The sequence below is a fragment of the Odontomachus brunneus genome, unplaced genomic scaffold, assembly GCF_010583005.1.
Source record: "Odontomachus brunneus isolate Ranch 3 - 2012 unplaced genomic scaffold, Obru_v1 Obru_scaffold_039, whole genome shotgun sequence".
Lineage (NCBI taxonomy): Eukaryota > Metazoa > Arthropoda > Insecta > Hymenoptera > Formicidae > Odontomachus > Odontomachus brunneus.
This window is the reverse complement of record NW_022639489.1, coordinates 1,725,757-1,748,329: the sequence shown is the minus strand read 5'-3', so window position 1 is coordinate 1,748,329 and position 22,573 is coordinate 1,725,757. Positions and strand designations below refer to the sequence as shown.

Here is a 22,573-nt window from a genome sequence, read left to right as displayed (position 1 = left end):
ACAAATGCATTATACACTGAGAGAAATTATCCGATAAAAAATTAACAAACGGATATTTCCGATCAAAATACCGATGAATTTTTGTATCCAATCAGAAAACGTCCGTTGAAAAATATCGATTTATAATTTTTGATCGGTTTATCTGATGAAATGCCATTATGGTCGGAAATATCCGATTAAATTTATGTTGCAATTCTAAACAGAATCATAAAATTCGCAATTTGCTTTCGTAAAATTGATAAGAATTTATGAGTAGATCTACAATTCTATACGTATGATTACTCGTAAATATCTACGATTTCATGTAATTTACGATATTTATAAGTGATTGTACGACATATGATATGTATAGAATTGTAAATCTATTCATAAGTTCTTACGAATTTTACGAGAACAAGTTACGAGACTTACAATTCTGCTTAGAATTGTAACATTAATCGGATATCCTGATTGGACATCAAAATTGGTCGGCATTTGATCGGAAATATTCGTTTGTTAATTTTTTATCGGATAATTTCTCTCAGTATACGCTATACGAAATCCAACTTTCTGCGTTCGTAATGATAGAATTAACGGCTTCCATACAATTCGCATACAATGATACTACCTGTATTTGCAAACTGCATCGATAATGATAACAATCGCAAGGTTTTACTAATTGCAGTGCTATACTTATGACTGAATCGTATAAGTTTCAGTGAAGGATACACTGATAATATCGGATCGATCCATAAATCCGTGCGGATTTTTCAACAAAATTGCAATGTTTTTTTTTTTGTTAAAGATGATTTTAATCAATAATATGCGCCATTCTGTGCTCGACAATCTTTTGTTATCTTTTTCACGTAATTTCATAATTCCCTTTTCATAAAACTCGTGTTTTTCCGGCGAGGAAACATTCCAAGTGATTTATACCGTCAAGGAAATTCTGTAATGAGCGAAACAGATGATAATGAGAGGGAATAATGTCGGGTGAATACAGTGGGTGAGGCAAAACATTCAAGCCAAACTCTAACAATTTTTATGGAAATGACAAGGCATAACATATGCACCGGAAGAACTTATTACTGGCTTCCATTTTCAAGCCGCAACAAAGACAACTGCACTTCTGCAAATATTACACCACATCACACTTACATCACACACCAAGTATGCTCTGAAATGTCAGTTATCAAAGTATATACATAAATAGTCAACTGTATGGAACTACTTTTCTAATCAGTAATTAAATAGAGCCTATAAGAGTTCAAGCACAGCTGTTCTGTAGTTCAGTGCAATAATACTAATAAACATTAGTGACATACCTCTCTCATTTGAGTGGATATTTTATTAACTTAACATAACAAAGGGATAATAATAATCCGAATAATTTGCCGAATCTACAAATTATTTTGCTGTAAGAACCATGATAGATTTATATAAGCAGTTGCAGTTATGGATTTATATAAGCATTTGCTCCGATAGCAAATAAATTTGCTAAGGATACATTATTTTGCATCGATAGCAAATTAACGTGATTCTTAGCACGAATACAAGCGCGTTTCGGTCTAACTTTACAGACCCTCCTCAATGGAATTTTAAAACGATAAATACATAAAACGTTTGTCAAAGAATTCTTATATCCTTTATTTAATTACTGATTTGTTTTAAAAAAAAAGTTTTTTTCGACTATTTCCCTAATACCAACATACGGATGCCAATTGGACAAAAATCCGCACGAACTTATGGATCAATCCAATGCTTTAGAGAGCAATGGGAGAATTTGTTTCTCGCAAGTAATTCTCATAAAATAGATTATATTAGTAGATATCTCTGATATATCTTGAAATACATCGAAAAAAAAGATCCAAACCGTTCTGTGCAAACGCGTAAACGCAAGAACAAGTCTTTCCTTTTCTCTCTCACTCGCAGAGCCGATTACAATGAGCAGACCGGGAAGGTGGAGAGCCGCACCCTTGAAACGACCGCTGGGTAATTACGCGGACGATCGCTATTGTTCTATATCGATAGTTCGTCCGGGTAACAAAGGCGAGCACGAAGTCGCTTAACGCCGGAGTCTCCTAAAGTCCTTATAATAAGAGTCTAGACGCTGTGGTCGCCATGTTTGGACAAAACCGCAAGTTTACAGCCATATAACGGAAGGTTTAAGTACTATTAAACAAGTGCAAAATATTTATTTTTGATGACTTGGTAATGACTTAAGTTAACGTAAATATAACAGATATTTTTAATGAGATAATTATTTTTTAAATGGAACTCATTGGAGTGGGGATGAAATTTATTTATGATTGATTCTAAGAAAGAATTTTATTCATTAAGATAATGGGATCATAAGTTATATATTAAAATGGATAAAAATCAGATAAAGTAAAATCCTTCAATTCAATATTGATCTTGTGGTGTAACATATAAATATAAAATTTTGTGAAAAAAATATATGTGGTGCAAGAATCGCAAAAGCTCGTTGTCTCGTTTATATGTGAAGATCAATTAGATATTTTGATTCCATAATAGTGGACTCATTGATAATAATATTTTGCACTTCCTTTCTATATTATTTTATGACAATTCCGAAATCTCATCTTCACACAGACGCAAATTTTTTGGTTTGCCAGTTATTCCGTCTTATATTTACTATTCACAGTTTGCAATTTCTTTGGGAAAGCAACACATCTTCATTCCTTTTGCAAATGAATTAATTAGTACAATATTCGGCAGCACAATCAGGCATTTTTATCCTGCAAAAGATTAATATAACCTACATATATGTAAAAAAATTGCACCAATCTGTACAAATATCATTATGCATTTATCTATTTACTTCTTAACAGATAATATTAAACACAAGCTCTCTTTTCCTTCAACACTCTTCGTGAACTTTCTAGGTGGCAAATCTTTACTTGTGTTGTCTCAGCTGATCGCCTTGACGTCACTCCAACTGGGAGCTTGTCCAAAAACGGCGGAGCCAATCAGAGCTCAGACATATGGTGTCTAGACTCTCAATATAAGGACTCTAGAGAGTCTCCCGCGGTGTTGGCCGCGGCGGCGAAATTTCGAATTGATATCTCACAACGCGAAACAAGCGTGATCACACGCGTATCGATCTTCTTGCTCCTCTCCCTCCTCCTCGCGCGGTGGATAAGGAGCAGTGACGCGGCGAGTTACGTTCACACATTTCTCCGTACATGCTTTCATCTCAATGCTAAATCTCGTTACGCGAATTGCTCGGTGACTCGAGCACGTTAATGCTCCCACACGAACGAGCGTTGATTCGCGCGCCGTGGCTCATCGATCACTGTCACCGGGTCCTTCGGGCGGGCTACGTACGGGCCGCGTGATTTATATGCATTTGCACACGACCGCCAGCCCCGCATACACAGGCTTTTACATTAGAGCGGCTAAAAAAGCACTCGATGATCACGGACAATTCATCGCGCGGAATCAATCCCGAAGCTTCAATCCGATATCGATGCGCGCCCCTCGTACGCGGCTCTCAGGACGGCCTCTTGCGTTCCGTATGCGTGCGTAAGCTGTGTGCAAGCACAGAGTAGGCCTCGTGTACCGGTACGTGCCTCGTGATTCTATACATACGGTGTAATACCCGCCGGAACTGCCCCGGTGTAACCTGATACCCGGATATTACCATGCAAACGCGAATTATATCAGCGCGCAGTGCGGCGGCGCCGAATTTCTGGGCAACAAAGCGGGTTAATTTGGGGCGTAAACTCGCGTAATTACGCGCGTGCCGCCACGCGGCTGCTCGAAAAAGTAGTTATGTTACGTGATTTGCGACCCGACTTTGCAGGAGATATGGAGCGCGACGAGCAAGGGGCAAGATACGCCGCGTGGAAACGTCATCTCCGCGAGACGGTGCAGCGCGAGATATCGTCAGCCGGGAAAGAAGAGCGCGATGAGAACGGCAAGACGGAGGATGCGGAGAACGGATGGAATATCCAATGGGGTAGATTGCATGACAGAGCCGCGCGTGAAAACTGGAGTTCCTACACGGAGAAAAATAATTTTGCTCTTTTAACAAAATCGTTGCTACTGCATATTCATAGTAACAGTAAAAACACTTAGTTGACGTAACTAATTTTATAAATTATTTGTTATCAGAGCAGTAGTTTCGTTGCCAGGATAAAAAAATTTGTTGAATGTATTCGTCCTAAGAATCACGTTAATTTACTATCGATGCAAAATAATATATCTTTAGCAAATTTATTTGTTATTGGAGCAAAACTACAACTGCTTATATAAATCCATCATGGTTCTTACAGCAAAATAATTTGTAGATTCGGCAAATTATATCCAGCAAATAGTGACTAGTACTCTTAGCAAATCTTTTTGCTATAATAACGAAAAGATTTTGCTAGACCAGTAGAAAATGTGCTGGACCAGCAAATTATTTTTCTCCGTGTAGAGGTAAGAGTCTGGACAATCTTTGAAGTAAAATGGCGTATATAATTATAAGACGTGAGTGACAATTAGACATATTAGACATTTTATCACATAAAATTTTATGTGATATTAATAAAAATAATTAGTTTTGTAATTTTAAATACAAATCCTCTATCTACATTAGTATTTATATCTGTTTATATCTGTTTTCTAAAGTATAAATCATGTACGTTAATACCCAAAATACAGATACAAAAATATCCGCTGGTTCCTATTTCGCTGCAAAGCAATTCTAAATCAACGAAAAATCAGGTAAGATTGTCCAGATTCTTACTTCTAAGAATTCTAACGTTTTAATTGATCCAGTGTCTCGTCAACTCCCGTTCATATTCAAATCATAATAACCTCACGAACTTTATATTTTTAACAAGATAAATAAATAAATAAACGTCTCAAAAAAATTAAATAATATTTTCTTCTTTTGAAAAACATCAAAGTAATATATATTAATAAATTTCTCGTATTTAATGTTTTCTTCTATATGCGGCATTCTTTCACGTTCGGAGAGTCGAGATTTTGATGCTACTTTGACGCTCTTAAGGATAGTTTGCGCCTATTTAGACAGTTTATAACCTAGATAAAATCTACTCTGACGATATTGATATTCATTAACTTTTCTTTTGAACCTTTAACTCTACCTTGTCAAAATTTTGACGCTACTTTGACGCTCTTAAAAATAGTTTGAGCCTACTTAGATAATCTACAACCTAGGTGAAATCTATTTTGACGATGTTGACACTCATTTCCGAGTCGAAATTTTGATTCTATATTGAATCTTGAATTCTATAAAATACACATATTCTATGTAAGAGCTAAAGCTTCAATAGAGATTCGCAACTGAACCTACTTTACTTCCTAATATCCTACTTTGATTCTAAAGAAAGCAAAAGCGGAAATTTCAAACATCAGGGTCAAAGTATGAGTAAATTATATCATTAGAATTAAACCTACTTTGCTATATTAACTCCTACTGCGGTGTAGAATTCAAGGTTCAACATATGGTCAAAATTTCGACTCGGGTGGGATCTTTTGGAAATACTTTCCTTGATATAACCTCACGATGATGAATTATTACAGAACGGTGCCACACAATTACTCAGTTTTCCGATAAATTCCAATAATGTATACATTATAAATGTATAATGCATACATATTACAACAATACATTACTATAATATTGACAATTGTGGTTACAAGTTTCATATACGCCGTTATACGCGTGCGTGAGCGCGTCAGAGCGAGCTACACTGAACAGCGAGGTGGTGAATATTTTACCTTCTCTCTCGCGCGATTTTGACAAGACCACTCTCGTGGACAGTCTCTGATTCAAGGGTCTCTACCGTTCTATATGCGGAGGCGTGACCTGTGCGTGCGAAAGCTGCGTCAGGTTGCCGGGTCGCGAGCACACGGATGCACACGTTTCGCAGCTGCGAGAACGCACTTCCGATGCAGCCGACCCGGCCGGGTGAATTTATGCCCCACGAAATTCCGAGGGATAGCCCGAGAATTATCCGCGCGCCCGCACGCTCTCCTCAATCTGCTTAATTCGCTCGTCGGCGAGACGAGTTCGGCGAAAGGAAACCCGAGAAATGTCTCATTGTTTGCGAGTGATTCATCCTTGACACATCCGTGCAACGAAAAATGCATTCGACGACTCTCCCTTGGGTCGCGAGTTTAGAAAACGCACAAAAATAATATGCCCCAAAATAATATGCCCCAAAATAATGAGGGATTCTAGTTAGAAGTGTAACCTCTTAAACGGAATTCTAAGCGGGAAAAGTTCTCTCCATACTTTTTCTGGTCTCCGTTTTATTTTAAAATGAAACAAAACATATTATGTATGACTTCCCGAATAATTGCATTGTTAAATAAATATTTAGTGTTTCAAAAATATTCTATTTTTTTTATTTTTATTCTATTATAAATGCAAAAATGTTAATATAAAAACAGGATTCCATTTTTGGAAATCCATATTTGATATAAAAATATATCGACACTACCGACTGAAGAAAAAACAGAAGTCCCATAACATTTATGTTCCGATTCTAGAGAGAATTTGGGACAATAATGAAGAAAGATACGAAAACGACAACATTCTCTATGATTAAAAAAAATTTATGTGAATTCTAGTTTAATAAATATTGCATTAAAAATTGCTGTTGTTATTTATATTCATTTATACAAGCCAAGGTTCTTATAACATAACATTCAATTAGTATATCTTCATATACATAGTGTTTCGTTTATCTTGCTCACGTTAATATCTTTTATTTTTAATACTATAAATATGTTAATAAAAAATTAATTGTTCAGTGTCGAAAAAAAAATATAATCAACCAATTTTTTTTTCAAAGTCACATATTTTTGTTTTCAAAGTCCTTAATATTTTTAAACTAACGATATATTTTTATTAATTTATTTTTGGAAAATATCTTGAAGTTTATAGATGTCATTTCGAACACTTTTTGAAACATACATTATTCATAAACGTTTTCAATCAGGAAAATATAAAATTTTCCGTTTTTTATTTTTGCGCAACATACCATATTGACGGTTCCGCTCAAATATGTACAGACAACAAAGAACGCCAGTGGTTGACGATTTTGCTGTAGTCTTTTAATAAAATCACGTGTATGTGGCAAAACATTGTAGTTAGTAATTAAGTTAGTAAAAAATTGTACTTCCTTTCCAGCATTGCTCTAAAGTATATACCGAAAAAAAATTCTTAAGAAATTATTTGTGGAAATATAAGATTTCACAAAAATAAATTTTGTTCCACAAAAAAAATATATATATATATATATATATATATATATATATATTTATTTATATTCTATAAATAAGTTTTCAAATATTTTTTCTCAGTATGTTTTATCAATTTTCAATGCAGACAAGTTTTCAAATATCATTGAAACCTCAGAACTTTGGCTATAAGAATTTGTATAGATGAGTATAAATAACAAGAGCAATTTTTAATGCAATATTTATTAAATTAGAATTCATATAAATTTTTTTTTAATTATAGAGAATGTTGTTGTTTTCGTATCTTTGAGTTTCTATAGATATATTATCAATATCCATGTACAGACTCTCCTTATGGAGATTAGGTTCTGTTAATAAACGAGCATGCAGACTATAGTTACTACACACTTACAAGGAAACTCACACAAGTGTCCGCCTCCAATTTTCATGAACTTGTACTTTAGATCAAAATAACAGATACGTTTTTTATTATTTGTGCCCTTTCGCAAGTTTAGTTAATACTTTGAAAATATCGGTGTCTTTTATTCGAATGGAATATAATGAAAACTATAAGAGATGGAAAAAAATATTTTTAATAAAAGTCGAATGGTTTGAAGAGTACTTTACAGAAATTATTTTAATAATTATAATAAAAAGAAGTGGTGGGGAAATATTACCAAAAAAAAATTTTTTTTTCAAATAATTTCTGTACTCTTCAAACCACTCAACTTTTATTCAAAATATTTTTTTCTATCTCTTATTATAGTCTTAATTATATTCCCATCGAATGAAAAAAAAAACCGATTTTCTCCAAAGGAGATTTTCACTCCCTAAACTTGCGAAAGAACACATATAATAAAAAAATGTATCTGTTATGTTTGATCTAAAGTACAACATATTACAAGTTTATGAAAATCGGAGGCGGCCATTTGTGTGAGTTTCCTTGTTAATATGATACTATAGTTTTATGCATGCATGTATGCAACACTTGTGTATGAACAGGTGGAAAGTAACATTTTCTTGCGTCAACCATATCTGGCCAAGTAATGTCCCTAGTGTGGAGAAATTTCTGCGCGTGAACGCGAGCGGCGCTTGTAATTCGCGAACGTTCGTAATCCCGAACAGGGATAAGTGGCCGGAGTCTTACGAGATAAAAACGGCTCGCGCACCCTCGGCAGGAGATTGGGAGCTGTGCTTGGGCGAATCGTTCTTCGCGCATGCTAATATCACTGTCTCAGCCTTTAAAGTGTTTGTGAACACGGAGCTTCTTATCTGCACGGGCGAACGTCTCGAATTCTTCTGTTGCGGAACGAGAGAACCTCGACTTTAAGGGCGAAGCGGAGGAGTTTCGCGAAAGTTCTCAATATCGCGTTCTGTCCTTATTAAACTTTCCAGAAACCCTGCTTAATTCTTAATGAAGCTACGACCATGATTCCCCATCGAGTACGGAGGAGAGGAACAACAGCCGTTGTGCGGGAGAAGTTCTAGTCGTCAACATCGAGAGGCGCGTTTCGCGAAATATCTCCCAACTACTATATGACTTAAAAAAAAAGAAAGGAGGGGGAGAGAGCGGTGGGAAGTTTCCCGTGCCGAAAGAAGAGCGGTTCGTTGAAATCACCTGCGCTTTCCAGCGGCTCGACAATTTTAGAGCTCTGGGACATGCAGAAAAGAGCAGCGGAGATTTGCATTCATTCTCGAACGGAGCGAACGACCAAGCGCGGGGCGCTCGTATGAGAAAGTTGAAATTGCATTAGTGCATTCGGTGTACACACACACGCACGCACGCACACATCCACGCAAATCGTGAAAGCCGTTTGCAAACTGCGCGAGCAATTTGCATGATTGTATATGCGCAAGTGATTCTATTTTTTGCAGAAAAAAAGACAGACGTGTATCCATTACTGCTATGACAAAATTTTGCCTCGGCCGTTTCTTCCTCTTTTTTTCCCGCATTCTACCTGCTCTTAAATGGCGTGTAACGTGATTTTCTCCGCAAACACACACGCTCGTATCTCCTCGCCGTAGAGGATAAGAAGGCGGGGAGAGGGGGGAGGGGGGAGGGGCGACGGGGAACGTAACAGCACGGAAAACGCCGGCGTATGAATGACGATTCCGAGAGCCGCGACGCGTTAAAACGCGTTAAAACGCTCTACGTGCGCGCGGCCTTCCTCCATAGTCCCGGACGCCGCAACAATGACGCACCCGTGTGGACACGCAATGTGTATGTGTGTGCAACAAATCTACGCTGGATTAATCACTCATATCGCGTGGCGAACGCTCGTCCATTCATCTCGCGGCCGGCTCTTACTCGGAAACGCCGTGCACTCGCGACCACAAGTCCGCCGCGCTTTAATCCTCGCCGTGTCGCCGTGAGGCGATCCTCGTGTGTGCGCGACCGCATAAAATTGATAACGTTCTCATTCCCCGTTGGCTTCTAACGTCGTCGCTGGCTCCTGACGCCGCGTCGTCCCGCGAAATGAGAAAATCCGCCGCGCGAACACGAATGAGAGCAAGAAAGGCCACGCGGAGCGATAGGGGAAAAAAACGGGACGGGCGAAATTTTGGCCCGACGCTAAACCTTGAATTCTACAACGCAGTAGGAAATAAATTAGCAAAGTAGATTTAATTCTAACGATATAATTTACCAGAATTGCGAGTAATTAATTAGTTTTTCAATTAATTATCGAATTAATTGACAATTAATACAAGCTTATTCGATTAAAAATATTTTAATTAACCACTGAGACAAGAAATCTAATTTTAAAAATCATTCAATTAACGATTGATTTGAAGGAATTCAATTGAAAACTGTTAATATAACGATTAAAACGAGCGAAAGTAGTTAAAAATTATTTGATTAACGATATTGAACATAGTTAATGTAATTAAAGGTTATTTAATTGACAATTGATAAAAGCAAATTTAATCGAAAAACGCAGTAAAACGATTGACCAATCAATATCAATCAAAATTGTAACTATAGTTATTTACATTACTTATAGTAACCAACCGAGCTGAATATATGCTTTTATACATATATATATATATATATATATATATATATATGTATGTATGTATGTATGTATATATTGCTTATATTAATTGTCAATTAAATAACCCTTAATTAAATTGACTATATTCAATCGTTAATCAAATAATCTTTAATTACTTTCGCTCGTTTTAATCCAACAGTTTTTAATTGAACTCTTTCAAATCAATCGTTAATTGAATGATTTTTAATTAGATTTTTTGAAGTCAGTGGTTAATTAAAATATTTTTAATCGAATAGGCTTATTGATATTAATCATCAATGAATTAAATTAGAAATTATTTACTCAAATCAATTATTAAATTGAGACGAATTTAATAAATATTTTCACAACTATGTAATTTATTCCTACTTTGACTCTGATGATGTCCGAAATTTTCCTTTTCATCTTTTTTAGCGTCAAATAAGTTATAAGCTTCAGAATATCAAAATAGATGTTGAAGGGAATGATAAGGCTGAAAAATTAAATTTCGACTCAGGTAGGTTAAACAGAATTGAAAGAAGTTGATATAGATCTTGGAATACGAAAATAGGTGTTGAATAGAATAATAAGGCTGAAAATAAGATCAAAATTTCGACTCGCGCTCTCTCTCTCGCTCTCTCTCTCTCTCTCTCTCTCTCTCTCTCTCTCTCTCTCTCTCTCTCTCTCTCTCTCTCTCTCTGTCGCCGAGATTTTGCATCCCGTAGGATGCTGATCCCATAGGATGATCATCGAACGAAAACGACCCGTTTTAAGTTCGGTCCTGAGCGCTTCCTCTCGTACATTAGTCTAATTGAAATCTGAACGATGGTATTACGCGCGTGACCGGTATCTCAGGTTGCCACCCCTGGCAGATGGGTAAGGGTAGTCGGTAGTGACTCGAGGATTTGTGCGCTAACGCTGTGCATCAACTGACAATGAACTTCATAGAGCCACCGCCGCTAAAATGTGCGACCGAACGATAACGCGCCTGCGACCGCGTCGTATACTTTAGACCATTTCCATGCAAAGGCCAGCGTGAACCGTTAACCTTGCTTTCCTCGAGTACTTGAGAGTACGTGTGAGCCGCGAAATCCGCTTCACGCGCGCGTGTTCTGCGATAGATGACCAGCTACTTCGCGAAGTAATCACACGGAAAAAAAGATTTAAAATATTAAGTGCAAGAGCAAATTTTCTTGGTTTCATAGCAAAGTTATTTAGTTGTGATAGCTAAAAGATTTACCAATACATATATTAGCAAATCTTTTAGCTATCACAATTAAACTTTGCTATGAAAGCAAGAAAATTTGCTTTTGCAGTTAATATTTTTAATTGTCCATATATTAATAAATCTTTTTTTTCCGTGCATCTGATCGCACTTCGAATCGAGCAAAATAATCAAATGGAGTAATAAAGTTTTTGAATGCGTACAATCGTCAAGAATTTAAATTGATGTAAGGTGTAGCAATTTTCCTTGATTTATTTAAATTGATGTAAGGTGTAGCAATTTTCCTTGAAATTTTTCTGAAGGGCAAATTCACGTTTTTTTGCGGGGCAAATTCACGTTCAGTATATACAAAACCACGGATCTTCTAGCTAGATAATTTACACTTGAAATTTACGCTCAACTTTGAAATTCTTTATCTTTCTTGTCATATATAATACTCCAATTCATTCTCATACGTATTTTTATTATATAAGACCACTTGTAATTCTGTGCAGCCAATATAACGTAAACTTCGCAACAAAAGATCAATAATATTCTGTCGGTAAAGATTTCCATTCCAGCACCACCCTAATGGTTATTACTTGAAAATCGTCTCAAGTAAGATATTCAGATTCGAATTCAGAATTAGATAACAGTTTTTGAGTTGAATCGTGATTATAAATATAAGACCCGTATTATTTATCGTTACTTGAAACTTGTCTCGAGTAAGATACTCAGATGTAAATTAAATATAATATAAATAGTAGTTACTTGAAACTTGTCGCACATGAGACACTCAGATATGTATTTAGAGCCGGATTTGAGTTTTTCAATTGAGTTACATAATATTTGTGATATTATATTGTGATAATTATGTATAAAATCGCATTTCAACTGTGTAAAAAACTCATAACTCATCTGAAAGAAATCTTGCAAATCGACTTTGAAGATATGATTACGAGATAATCGCACTTAAAGTTTTATAAATGCATTTCCATACAACCGTTATATTTTTTATTCTTGTACTTTTATCCTAAACACAAATCTGAATATTTCCCTGAGATAAATTTCAAGTGACGACTGTTAACATAAACTATAAAATTAGATGTGAGTTTTTAACCACGATTACAAACGTGATGTTACATATATTATATGATTCAAGTAAAAAATTTAAATTTAACTCTAACTCTAAACTCAAATACGAATATATAAGACGACGTCAATTAAAGATATAAAATGCAATGTTTTAAATTTGCATAACTCCTATAAGAAATTACAATTCCGTCTTTTCAACTGGTAGTTCTGTTAAGACTGAGAAAATGTCTCGGCACACGCGATGTATCGGCGACATTATGATCTTCCCGCAAGAAATTATTCGCTGCCAACGTCTCCTCGCGTGTCGGACAAAATTAATTCTTCGCGATTGAATATCCGAAAGCCTTGATACCAATAACATATAATCGCGCAACGTCGCAAGTGATCGCCATTTCGCTCTTCGTCATACGTGTGATTCATACGCGAGATGCGTGCAACGCGATCGGAAGTAATGAATCGCGACGAAAGGCACGAGAGCGCGCTCGCTTTCTAGCCGCGGATGATGCATACGAACGTAAGACGGGAAAGTGGATTCGGGATACTTTCACTGTAAACGCGCGCCGCACTATCGCAGCCGATACCCGGGGATATTTCGGCGCGAGTATCTCACTACTCGTGGCCGACATTGCGCCGGGAATTAGTCGCGAGTACCCGGTTATTTCGGGCATTACTCGAGACGAGGCGGGATAATAGCGCGCGCCCCGTTTGTTGCTCCGAAATATAACGAGGGAAACGGCCGGCCTCGAAACTTCAACCCGATTTCGAGCTCATCCTCGGGACGCACCCGCCGTCCATCCATCGAGATTATATCTCCGTCAATGCAGCTCGCAACGTGCACGAAATCTCGATTCGAGGCCGGGCGCTCCAACGAGAGCGAGTAGTACCTTTCGTTTTACTCTCTCCTTCGCATTCTCTCCTGCCTCGATTTGGTCTTATTCTCGGCCTTGATCGCTCCAGCATGGAGCAAGGACCGAGCGGGAAAAGAAAACGAGGGCTGTTCGCGGCTACGGGGGAAGAGGGCGGGATGAGAGGATCTCCCTCTTCCTCTCCTCGACTGCCTGGCCATCGGCTGAGATACGGCACAGACTGTGTACAGGGTGTCCCGGACTTAAATGTGCACATACGTATGTAAAAAGACACGCGCGTGTACGTGAAATGACTCGTCCCGACTGATCGCCCGAGTCGTTCCCCGAACGTTCGTCTCTTCCTCCTTCGATTGGAAAGTCCGGCGCTCGTAGCCGGCCGGACAATTCTGATACATCTCCTTGTAATGTATGTTTGGTAATTCTAGGATACGGAGAAAAGCTCTTTGCTAGATTAATCCCTTAAGATAGGCTTCTTGCTACCCGAGAACGATGGATCGTGAGCTCGCAATTTTCCGTTACGGACGAGATTGCAGTGTCGTTTTATACCTGAATGCCGAAACTGATGCAGTTCGAGATACAAGCAGAGTTGTGAAAATGTTTAATTAAATTCTTTTCAAGTCAATAACTGATTTGAATATGTTTCAATTCGACTAATTAACGACTGATTCAATCAATCGAAGAATGTTTAATTGACGTCAAAAGCCTACGTTAATAGTCGTTACTTGAAGTTTGTCTCGCGTGAGATACTTAGATTTTCACTCAGAATTAGATCCAAATTTTTCAGTTGAATTATATGATATACGTGATTTATATCTGCATTTTTAACTGATTCAAACTCTTGTTTAACTTCGAATTCAGGTATGAGTATCTCACTTGAAAGAAGTTTCAAGTAACGACTATTAATACAGGCGCTATAAGCAACAACATCATAACGTAAAAAGAACGTAAAAAGAACGTAAAAAGAAAATCCTAGAAAGTGTAAACTTCTAAAAGATATCTTAAGGATGTCTAACAAGAATAAGATGTCTTTTGGATATCTTGAGACATCTTGCAAAAGTTTGCGCTATTTAGTTATCGATCGATTTATTGAATATCATCAGACTTGTAAAAATATCAGTAAAATTGTTTTCAATTTAATAATTAATTTGGACGTTTCAATTCAACTACTTAACGATTGATTCAAGCAAAATCAACCGAAGAATGTTTAATTGACAATTGATTTCAACTAATTCAATTAAAGACTGTTCAATTAACGGTTTATATGAGTAAAGAAAATCACGAATTGCTCAATTAATAATTGAACTTGACAGATTTAATCAAAGACCGTTTAATACGATTGATATGAGCAAATTCAATCGATTCAATCAAAGAGCGTTCTATTTCTCAAAGTTACAATTGATTTTGTGAATAATATTCGTTCTTAGAAAATGCGAGTGATTGAATAAAACCTGCATTGAAAGGAGCACTGAGCATATCAATCGTCACCAAACAACTTTCGATTGAATCGATTGAATTTGCTGGCATCGATCGTCAATTAAACGTCCTCTAATTAAATTTGTCAAGTTCAATCGTCAATTAAGCGGCCTTTAATTAAATTTGCCGAGTTCAATTATAACTGAACGACCTTTAGTTCCCTTCGCTCATATCAGTCGTCGATTGGAACGAATCTTTAATCGCTGAAAGCGATCGTCAGTCGAGCGGTTTTCGATTGAATTTGTTGAAATCGGTCTCCGGCCGAATCGTTGCGTATTAATCGTCAATTAAACACGATAATTAATTAAAGACGTGATTGATTACTCGCGAGCCTGGATGCAAGTCATCGGGACGAAGTCGGAATCGCGTCGGAAATAGACACGTGAATTCTTCGCGTGCGCGCGAACACGATCAAATCTGCATGTCATATGAGTCCGCACGTGCGCCTCGACCGCGATATTTATGTCGACCGAGCGGCCGGCAAATAAATTAGTCGCGCCTTGTGCATCGCGAACGCTCTCCGCGTGTAACCGTGCGGCGAGTGATTACGGCGAACCGTAATAGCCGCGGATAACGGACAAAAACATCACGTTATTCGCCCGCTGCCACGAGACCTCGCTCTGCCCACGTGCTGACTTCACCTTGCGAAAATCGCGTATCGCGCGAGACCGATATCGCGATACTTCGCCAATGACGCGCGATATCGACGACGCGCGTGCTCTTATCGCTTCTTTATCCTCTCGCTCCATCAGATCCAACCTATCTCACAGTGTTCTAATGTATCTAGCCACATAATGTATTTAATTACAATACCTGGACACTTCTTGCATATCTCTGTTTGTAAATACTTATATTTTTCACAGTAATAGCTGCAACTGTAGCTAATTAATTTTACACTGAAAAAAGGACTTGGTTGACAAAACTAAAATTTGGTTAAAATGGAATCAATCAAATAATTTGATTGCCGCTATTTTGCCTTACTTTATCAGTAATATATTTACTTAATCATTAAGCAGAGCAAAATTAATTTTTTTTATTGCAATTACCAAACATTTCATTGATCCTATTTTAACCAAATTTTGGTTTCGACAACCAAATCCTTTTTTCAGTGTATCTCGTGTCTATATCTAAAATTCCATTTCAGATACAGACACCATTTTGATGAGCGCCTCTCAAAATATACTATATCATGTAAATTTTAAAACTCAAAACAAAACGTATTGCAATCTTTTAGTGCCTGTCCAAACAAACTTGTTAAATATGTATGCGTGAAACTTGCTTCATTTTGATAACAAATGAACTTTCTCGCCATAGTGAACTACATCCCCCAATAGAATAGCAAAAATAGTATAAAAAACGAAGGTTTGTATTTTTCAGTGCGAAGCAACTGCCTATATTCCACACGCTAAGTATAAAACTTAATAATTCGTTAACTATTGCTCGTGTTAAAATATGGCAAAAGACTTTTCGTCTCGGTTTGACTTCTAATATCTATCATTCTAATACTTGGAGGTGGGACATTCTATATACGATTTTTTCATGTAAAATTACCTGCTTAATATTTACATAAAAATTCTAATAAAATGTGTAAAAAGATAATTATGATTTTACTGAATGAAATACAAAAAAGCGCACAGCACTTTCTTATAGTCTGAGGTACTATAATTAAATTTGCAACTTATCCATATACAATAAATGCAATGAAATATATAACAAAATAAAAAAAAACTATAATAAATATGTTGTATCCATATAAATATGTTGTATCCAATCCAACATATTTTTGAAAAGTATCTCAGGCATATATAGTTATTTTCCACGTAGTATCAGTATATAGTATATTTGCCTTAAATTTATACCTGTATCTAGATATATTTCTTTTTTAATACCCATAACTAGTTATCTAGTTATCTCAGAAAATATATGTATTGTATGGTGCTATTTATATAAGCATCTGCATGGAGAAAATATTGCAATGAAAATTACAACAAAATTTTATCTTTTTGGATCATATAGAAATTATAAGTGAAATTATTATATATCGTTAATATAGTTATAAAATTATAAAATTATAAAATTATAGAATTATAAAATTATAAAATTATAAAATTATAAAATTATGAAATTATAAAATTATAAAATTATAAAATTATAAAATTATAAAATTATGAAATTATGAAATTATAAAATTATGAAATTATAAAATTATAAAATTATGAAATTATAAAATTATAAAATTATAAAATTATAAAATTATAAAATTATAAAGTTATAAAATTATTATAAAAAAAATAACTTTTACAAATAATCTTTGCCTTGAAAAAACCTCAAAAGCCCTAAAAAGAATCAAATAATTTTGACCCAATATTCCTATATATCTACAATTAGAATTATCAAATTTTCAGATCATCTGGGCAAACTCGGGTAATGACACTAACTTAACCTAATAACCGTAGATATAGATAACATACTTAACAAGTTACAGCAAGCTCCATATCGATATCTCTAACGGTTCTTGAGTTGTAAAGGAACATACAGCTGATTAACTGAAGCAACACTTATCCTTAATGGGTTTGTAACGTATCCTATATCCAATAGAAGAATTCGTTTTCTAGTAACTCTCAAGAGATACGTTTTCCAATTGCATGCGGAACGTGTTACAAAACTCACCGAGGAAAAGTATTGCTATACGTAATCAGCCAACTGTACAAACAATATACATACAGAACAAATCGAGAATTTTTTTCTTCGAAGTAGATAAAAAATGTTACATTTGACGATTTTTACTACAAAATTATCGCAATTACTTGAATGTTTTGTTATACTCTCTTCAAGTATCTCTCTTCAGTAAACATTTTTCCGATTGAAATTGAAGAAATATTTCACCGATAACACTGGCGTGCAAAATTTAACTTTTTTTGTGTTCTGAAAAACAAAAGTCGTTTCTTACGTAATTTTGCTCGCAAAATTTGAATCTGCTCGCAGAATTACTCTCTATCGCATAAGATTTCCGAGATAAATGGGTTAAAATAGTCAAAAATAGCGATTTTTGCTATATTCATCTTATTATTAGTAACAAAGCAATATTTTTCTTAAATATACTACAATAGCATCTTAAAGTACTGGTTTTTATTTTAAAAATGAATTTTGGCTTTCACAATCGTACGATTCGTTTCCGTTGAGATATTCTACTTCGAATGTATACGCGCGTCGCGTACACACAACAAGGAAGCTTTGGAGTCGTGAAATACTATGGAGTTGATAAACCACGGCGCCCTTATCCTTCTGAGATACACATACCACAACAAATTAAAAGTGTGGTCTATTAGTTTAAAATGCTAGACTATAATGCGCTATAAATACTGTACATTCGAAATGGAATATCTTAGCAAAAAATTATATGTTTAAAAACCAATATCAATTATTTTCAAGATAAAAACCAGTGCTTTAAGATGCCATTATAGCGTTTTTAAGAAAAAAATTATTTTATTAATAATAAGATGAATGCGGTCAAAATCGCGGTTTTTAGGTATCTCAACCCTTTTATTTCGAAAATCTGACGTGATAGAGTAATTCTGTGATCGGATTGGGCGAGTAAAATTACGTAAGAAACGACTTTTGTTTCCCAAAATGCAAGACCACGCGTGCCTGTATAATCGGTGAGTTTTCAATGGAAACACTCCCACTTTATTACTCCGTCTTTTAACTCATTGATTTTGAAAATCTCACTTCTAAATCTGTAGCACACAAATTCCCTGTACGCAACACCGAGTCCAACTTTCTGCGCTTATGGCGATGGAATTAACGGCTTCAATGCGCTTTGCATACGATTGCATGTCTGTATTTGCAAAAAGCATTAGTAATAAAAACAGTCGTTATTATTAACTGATTCTATCAGCGAGATTTTTCTGATTGCAGTGCTATACTTCTAACTGAACCACCAATTGCAAATGTTTCAGTGTAGTTTAGTGTATTTCAGTGAAGAACAGTTATTATATTTTAGAGAGCATCGTATCTCTAGAAAATCGTCAAATTTATCATTTCTATAACAATTTATGCTACAATATTTCTGGAAAGTCGTCAAATTTATCATTTCTATAGCAATTTACGCTAAAATATGTCAGCATTATATGATCCAGCTTTACAAAAAAAGGTACTGCGTGAAATGAAATATAATCTGAACGTAATTCTTCCCTACAATACTTTCTCCGTGCAGAGAGCAGCGAAGCGAGATTAAACAGATCACTCACCCTCGTAAGGCTTCTTGGACATGCCGAACGTTGCTGCGGGTCGTCTCCATCCTCTCCAGTTATTGCAGAGCGACTCATGCTCGCTGCTGAAGCTGCACAGCGAGTCCTCCTCGAAACGGTCGGAGTCGTCGAACGAGAAACGGTCGTTCTCTTCCCATTCGATTAAATGGCCGGAGAGACCGGCGCCTTCCTCCGTGGCGCCGTTAGCGATTCCGGAATCGGCGGCGGCGGCGGCGGTGGGCGCCCCCGCACTTCTAGAGCACGCGCCACCGCCACCGTTGTTATTGTTACCGCCGCCGCCACCGCTGTTGCCGGTACCACCATTGCCACCGGTACCGGTTCCGCCACTACCACCGCCGGATCTGCTGGCGTTACGTCCGACACCGCCGCCTCCGCCTCCGCCGCCGCCGCCGCCGCCGCCGCTGCCGGAGGACCGAGCCAGGTTGCCCGCCAGTTTTAATTGTCGTACGAAACGACAACACACGCGACACTATGAACGCGACGGTCCGTCTCCGTCACGCCGTGTGTTTCGCTGGCACGACCACGTTGCGCCTTCGCCGACGTGCTCCGGAAAATCTGCGGAGAGAAACGAACGGCCTCGTGTACTTCACGTCGTGTACCCCTGTCTCCTTCTCCTCTTCCCACTCTCTCCGTGCTATCCAATAATTCACGACGCACAACAGCGTTCCCCAAACTCTAGCCGTGAAGGTTGCCCGACGGAAACATTGTCGGACAAGGACTTGTGTGTGACCTTCTCTTTTCTAATGATTAGAATTTCGACCGTTAGCACGCCGAGAAGGAATGGAAGGCAGTAGTGAATTCAAGTGAATATTTCACGATGATAATCGGGAAATGTTCCGTCTCTTGATATCCTATCGGGGAGACCAGTTTGGGGGACGGAGCTGTGTTTCTTTCCGCGCGCTTATTCCCTCCTCACGGAACGCGGAAGGGGGAGTCGTTTGTGAAACAACGCGTGCTTGCATCGACACAATGTGCGTGGAATGAGACCAGATAATATCAAGACGCAAGTCTCAGCGGTGAGGTAAACGTCCCGGTGACTGAACCAGTAAGAAAAAGCAGTTTTACACTTTCATCAATAAACAATTAATGGAACTACTAACAAAACTAACTAACTTTGTCGGTGAAAAATAATAGAAGAAAAAGATAATCAATAAATATCAATTATAATATTAGATAATATATCAAATCAATTATAATCTTAATGAGAGACATTAGATAACGCCGACTGTGCCAGTTGAACCGAAAAATGAATTACGTCCTAATTACCGAATAATGCGGAGTTAACGATGGAATGATTGTGAAATAACATTACAAATTGGCGCGCGTGAAGAGAAATCTCTTAACAAGATTTCAAAGGCTTTTTCTTGAGAAATATCGAATACAAATGTATTATTAATGTTCCAATCAAGTTCAATCACCGGAACATTTACTTTACTGCCGCAAGGTAAAAACGAACAATCGAAAGTTTACCTTTCTCTCAACGTGACGGCGAAAAAATAAGTAACTAAACAATGCCCTGCGAGAGCTCAGAGAACGTAGACTTGGAGAACTCTGTTGAATATTTCACGACACGCTGATGGCCAATGCCAGTGACTGACGTTACTTTGCAGGTGAGGATCTTCGCTCACATTTCGCCGGTATGACATAACGGACGATGAGGTCACGGAAATCAACAAGTTTTTCGCGAACGCGACGAAGCCGCGACGGCCGATCGCTATCGCGCCGCGAGCGACGTGCGCGCGCACGGACGCGCGCGACGACGGCGACAACGACGGCGACGACGACGACGACGACGACGACGACGATGATGACGACGACGACGACGACGACGACGGTGAAGCGCGTCACGGCAAAACGGCCGGAGCAAAAGTAACACGGGAACAGCTGATTCACAGAGTTATCTCGTGGATACGCGTATTGATTTTTCCGCCGCGGCACTATGAGTGTCGTCTCGCCGTCGTTTCGCGCGTCGCCGACGAGGCTCCGGACTGTACAGCGCGAACGCACGATGCCCGACGATTGTGCGCGGCGCTTGGCATGCACGCCTCATATACGCTGGAAATGTCAAGCGACGAACCGTTGGAGTAGGTTAGGGCGACTCACTACACGATTCGGAACCGAGGTGGATGCTCGAGAGAAAAAGAGAGAGAGGGACTGAGGAGTTGCGATATATGTCGATGACGCGCGACGGAGCGCGCGTGGACCTTGACAGGTCGACAGACCCGCGTCAAGAACGTGCAACGACCCCGACCCCGTGTACGGGAGCACCCTCCCACCCTTCGCCCTTCCTCCTCTCTTTCTCTCTATCTCTGTCTCTCTTACACCTACGATGCTCGAGGCTTCTCTCACGAATATATTCACAGGAACGCGCGGACGCTCGCACACGCACGCTCTGTTACATCGCATGTATGTGTGCGTGTGTATACATATGACACACATGCGCGCGCGCGGCCGCCGTTTCAACCCTTGGTGTCCGCTTACCTTCACCCCCGAGTCCGAATGTGTCCAAGGTATCCGTGCAGCGGTGCACCACCACCACAACCACCACAACCACCACCACCACCACCACACCACCACACCTCCTCCTTCTACTCCTCCTCACGCACTGTCTTCTAGTACGTCGGCTGGGCGCATCATCGACGAGCGAACGTAACCGGCTTAACGGAGCGAGCAGCCGTACACAAACATAGGCAACACACACGGTAATGCACTTGACAACAGAGTGGTGGGACAGCTGAGCCACCACAAATGCTCCATCGATGTTTCCCCGTTACGTTAGGCGATGCATGGCGCGCGCGCGTTCACCCGCGAAAGCCGCCGCGGTGGTCGCGTAGACGCGCGTTCGCACGGTCAACGTCGGCAACCTCGCGCACGTCGGAATCGCGCACGTATCTGACAGCTCGGCCAGTTCGGAAACGCCAGACTAGCCTCCCCCATCGACGACAACAACAAATATGGCGAGCGGACCACCTCCTGCGCCTCGTAGCTCCGACTGACGGCTAGGAGTAAGATGGCGCTCTCTCACGTCTTTCCCCTACCACGTTCTCGCAGCTAGGTATGATCGTCCTCGCGTATCGCAATCGACCGTCCTCGATTATTATCTCGATTCGCCAACGGGGAACCGACGCAACTTCACGACGCTCGCCATTCAGTCGATAAAGTAATGGCGCTGCTCGCGCTGCGCGGTAACAATGATTCAATGCACGTTGTGTGTGTTAAAATAACAATATAAAACAATGCTTTATTGCAGTTATAGACGATTACCAAGTTTTCTGCTTTTCTCACCGGGACGTTTTATTTGCATACTTGGCGCTTAACGTGCTGTTTTTGCAATGTGATTGTCATGTATATGGTCGACTGATTAAAGGTAGCGACATTTTTCCTCAATGACTTTGCAATGTATCCAATAAAAGAATTTGTTTGTTAGTAATTCTCAAGAGATCTAGTATCCTA

General features: G+C 38.4%; 2 protein-coding genes across 4 annotated transcripts in view; one reads left to right on the top strand and one right to left on the bottom strand.

The window, feature by feature from the left end:
• LOC116844068 (zinc finger SWIM domain-containing protein 8) overlaps positions 1-19,257 on the bottom strand; it is a 125,654-nt gene extending 106,397 nt beyond the window's left edge. For all 3 annotated transcript variants that reach the window (XM_032815177.1, XM_032815178.1, XM_032815179.1), the window contains exon 1: positions 19,100-19,257. In XM_032815177.1, coding sequence (XP_032671068.1) covers positions 19,100-19,121 — 22 coding nt within the window. In that variant the 5' untranslated portion in view covers positions 19,122-19,257. The remainder of the gene's footprint in view (positions 1-19,099) is intronic.
• LOC116844097 (leucine-rich repeat extensin-like protein 3) lies at positions 19,120-21,736 on the top strand. The gene is made up of 2 exons (XM_032815223.1): positions 19,120-19,541; positions 21,631-21,736. The coding sequence occupies exons 1-2, from the start codon at positions 19,120-19,122 to the stop codon at positions 21,734-21,736; spliced, it is 528 nt and encodes a 175-aa protein (XP_032671114.1).
• Positions 21,737-22,573: the final 837 nt, after the last annotated feature.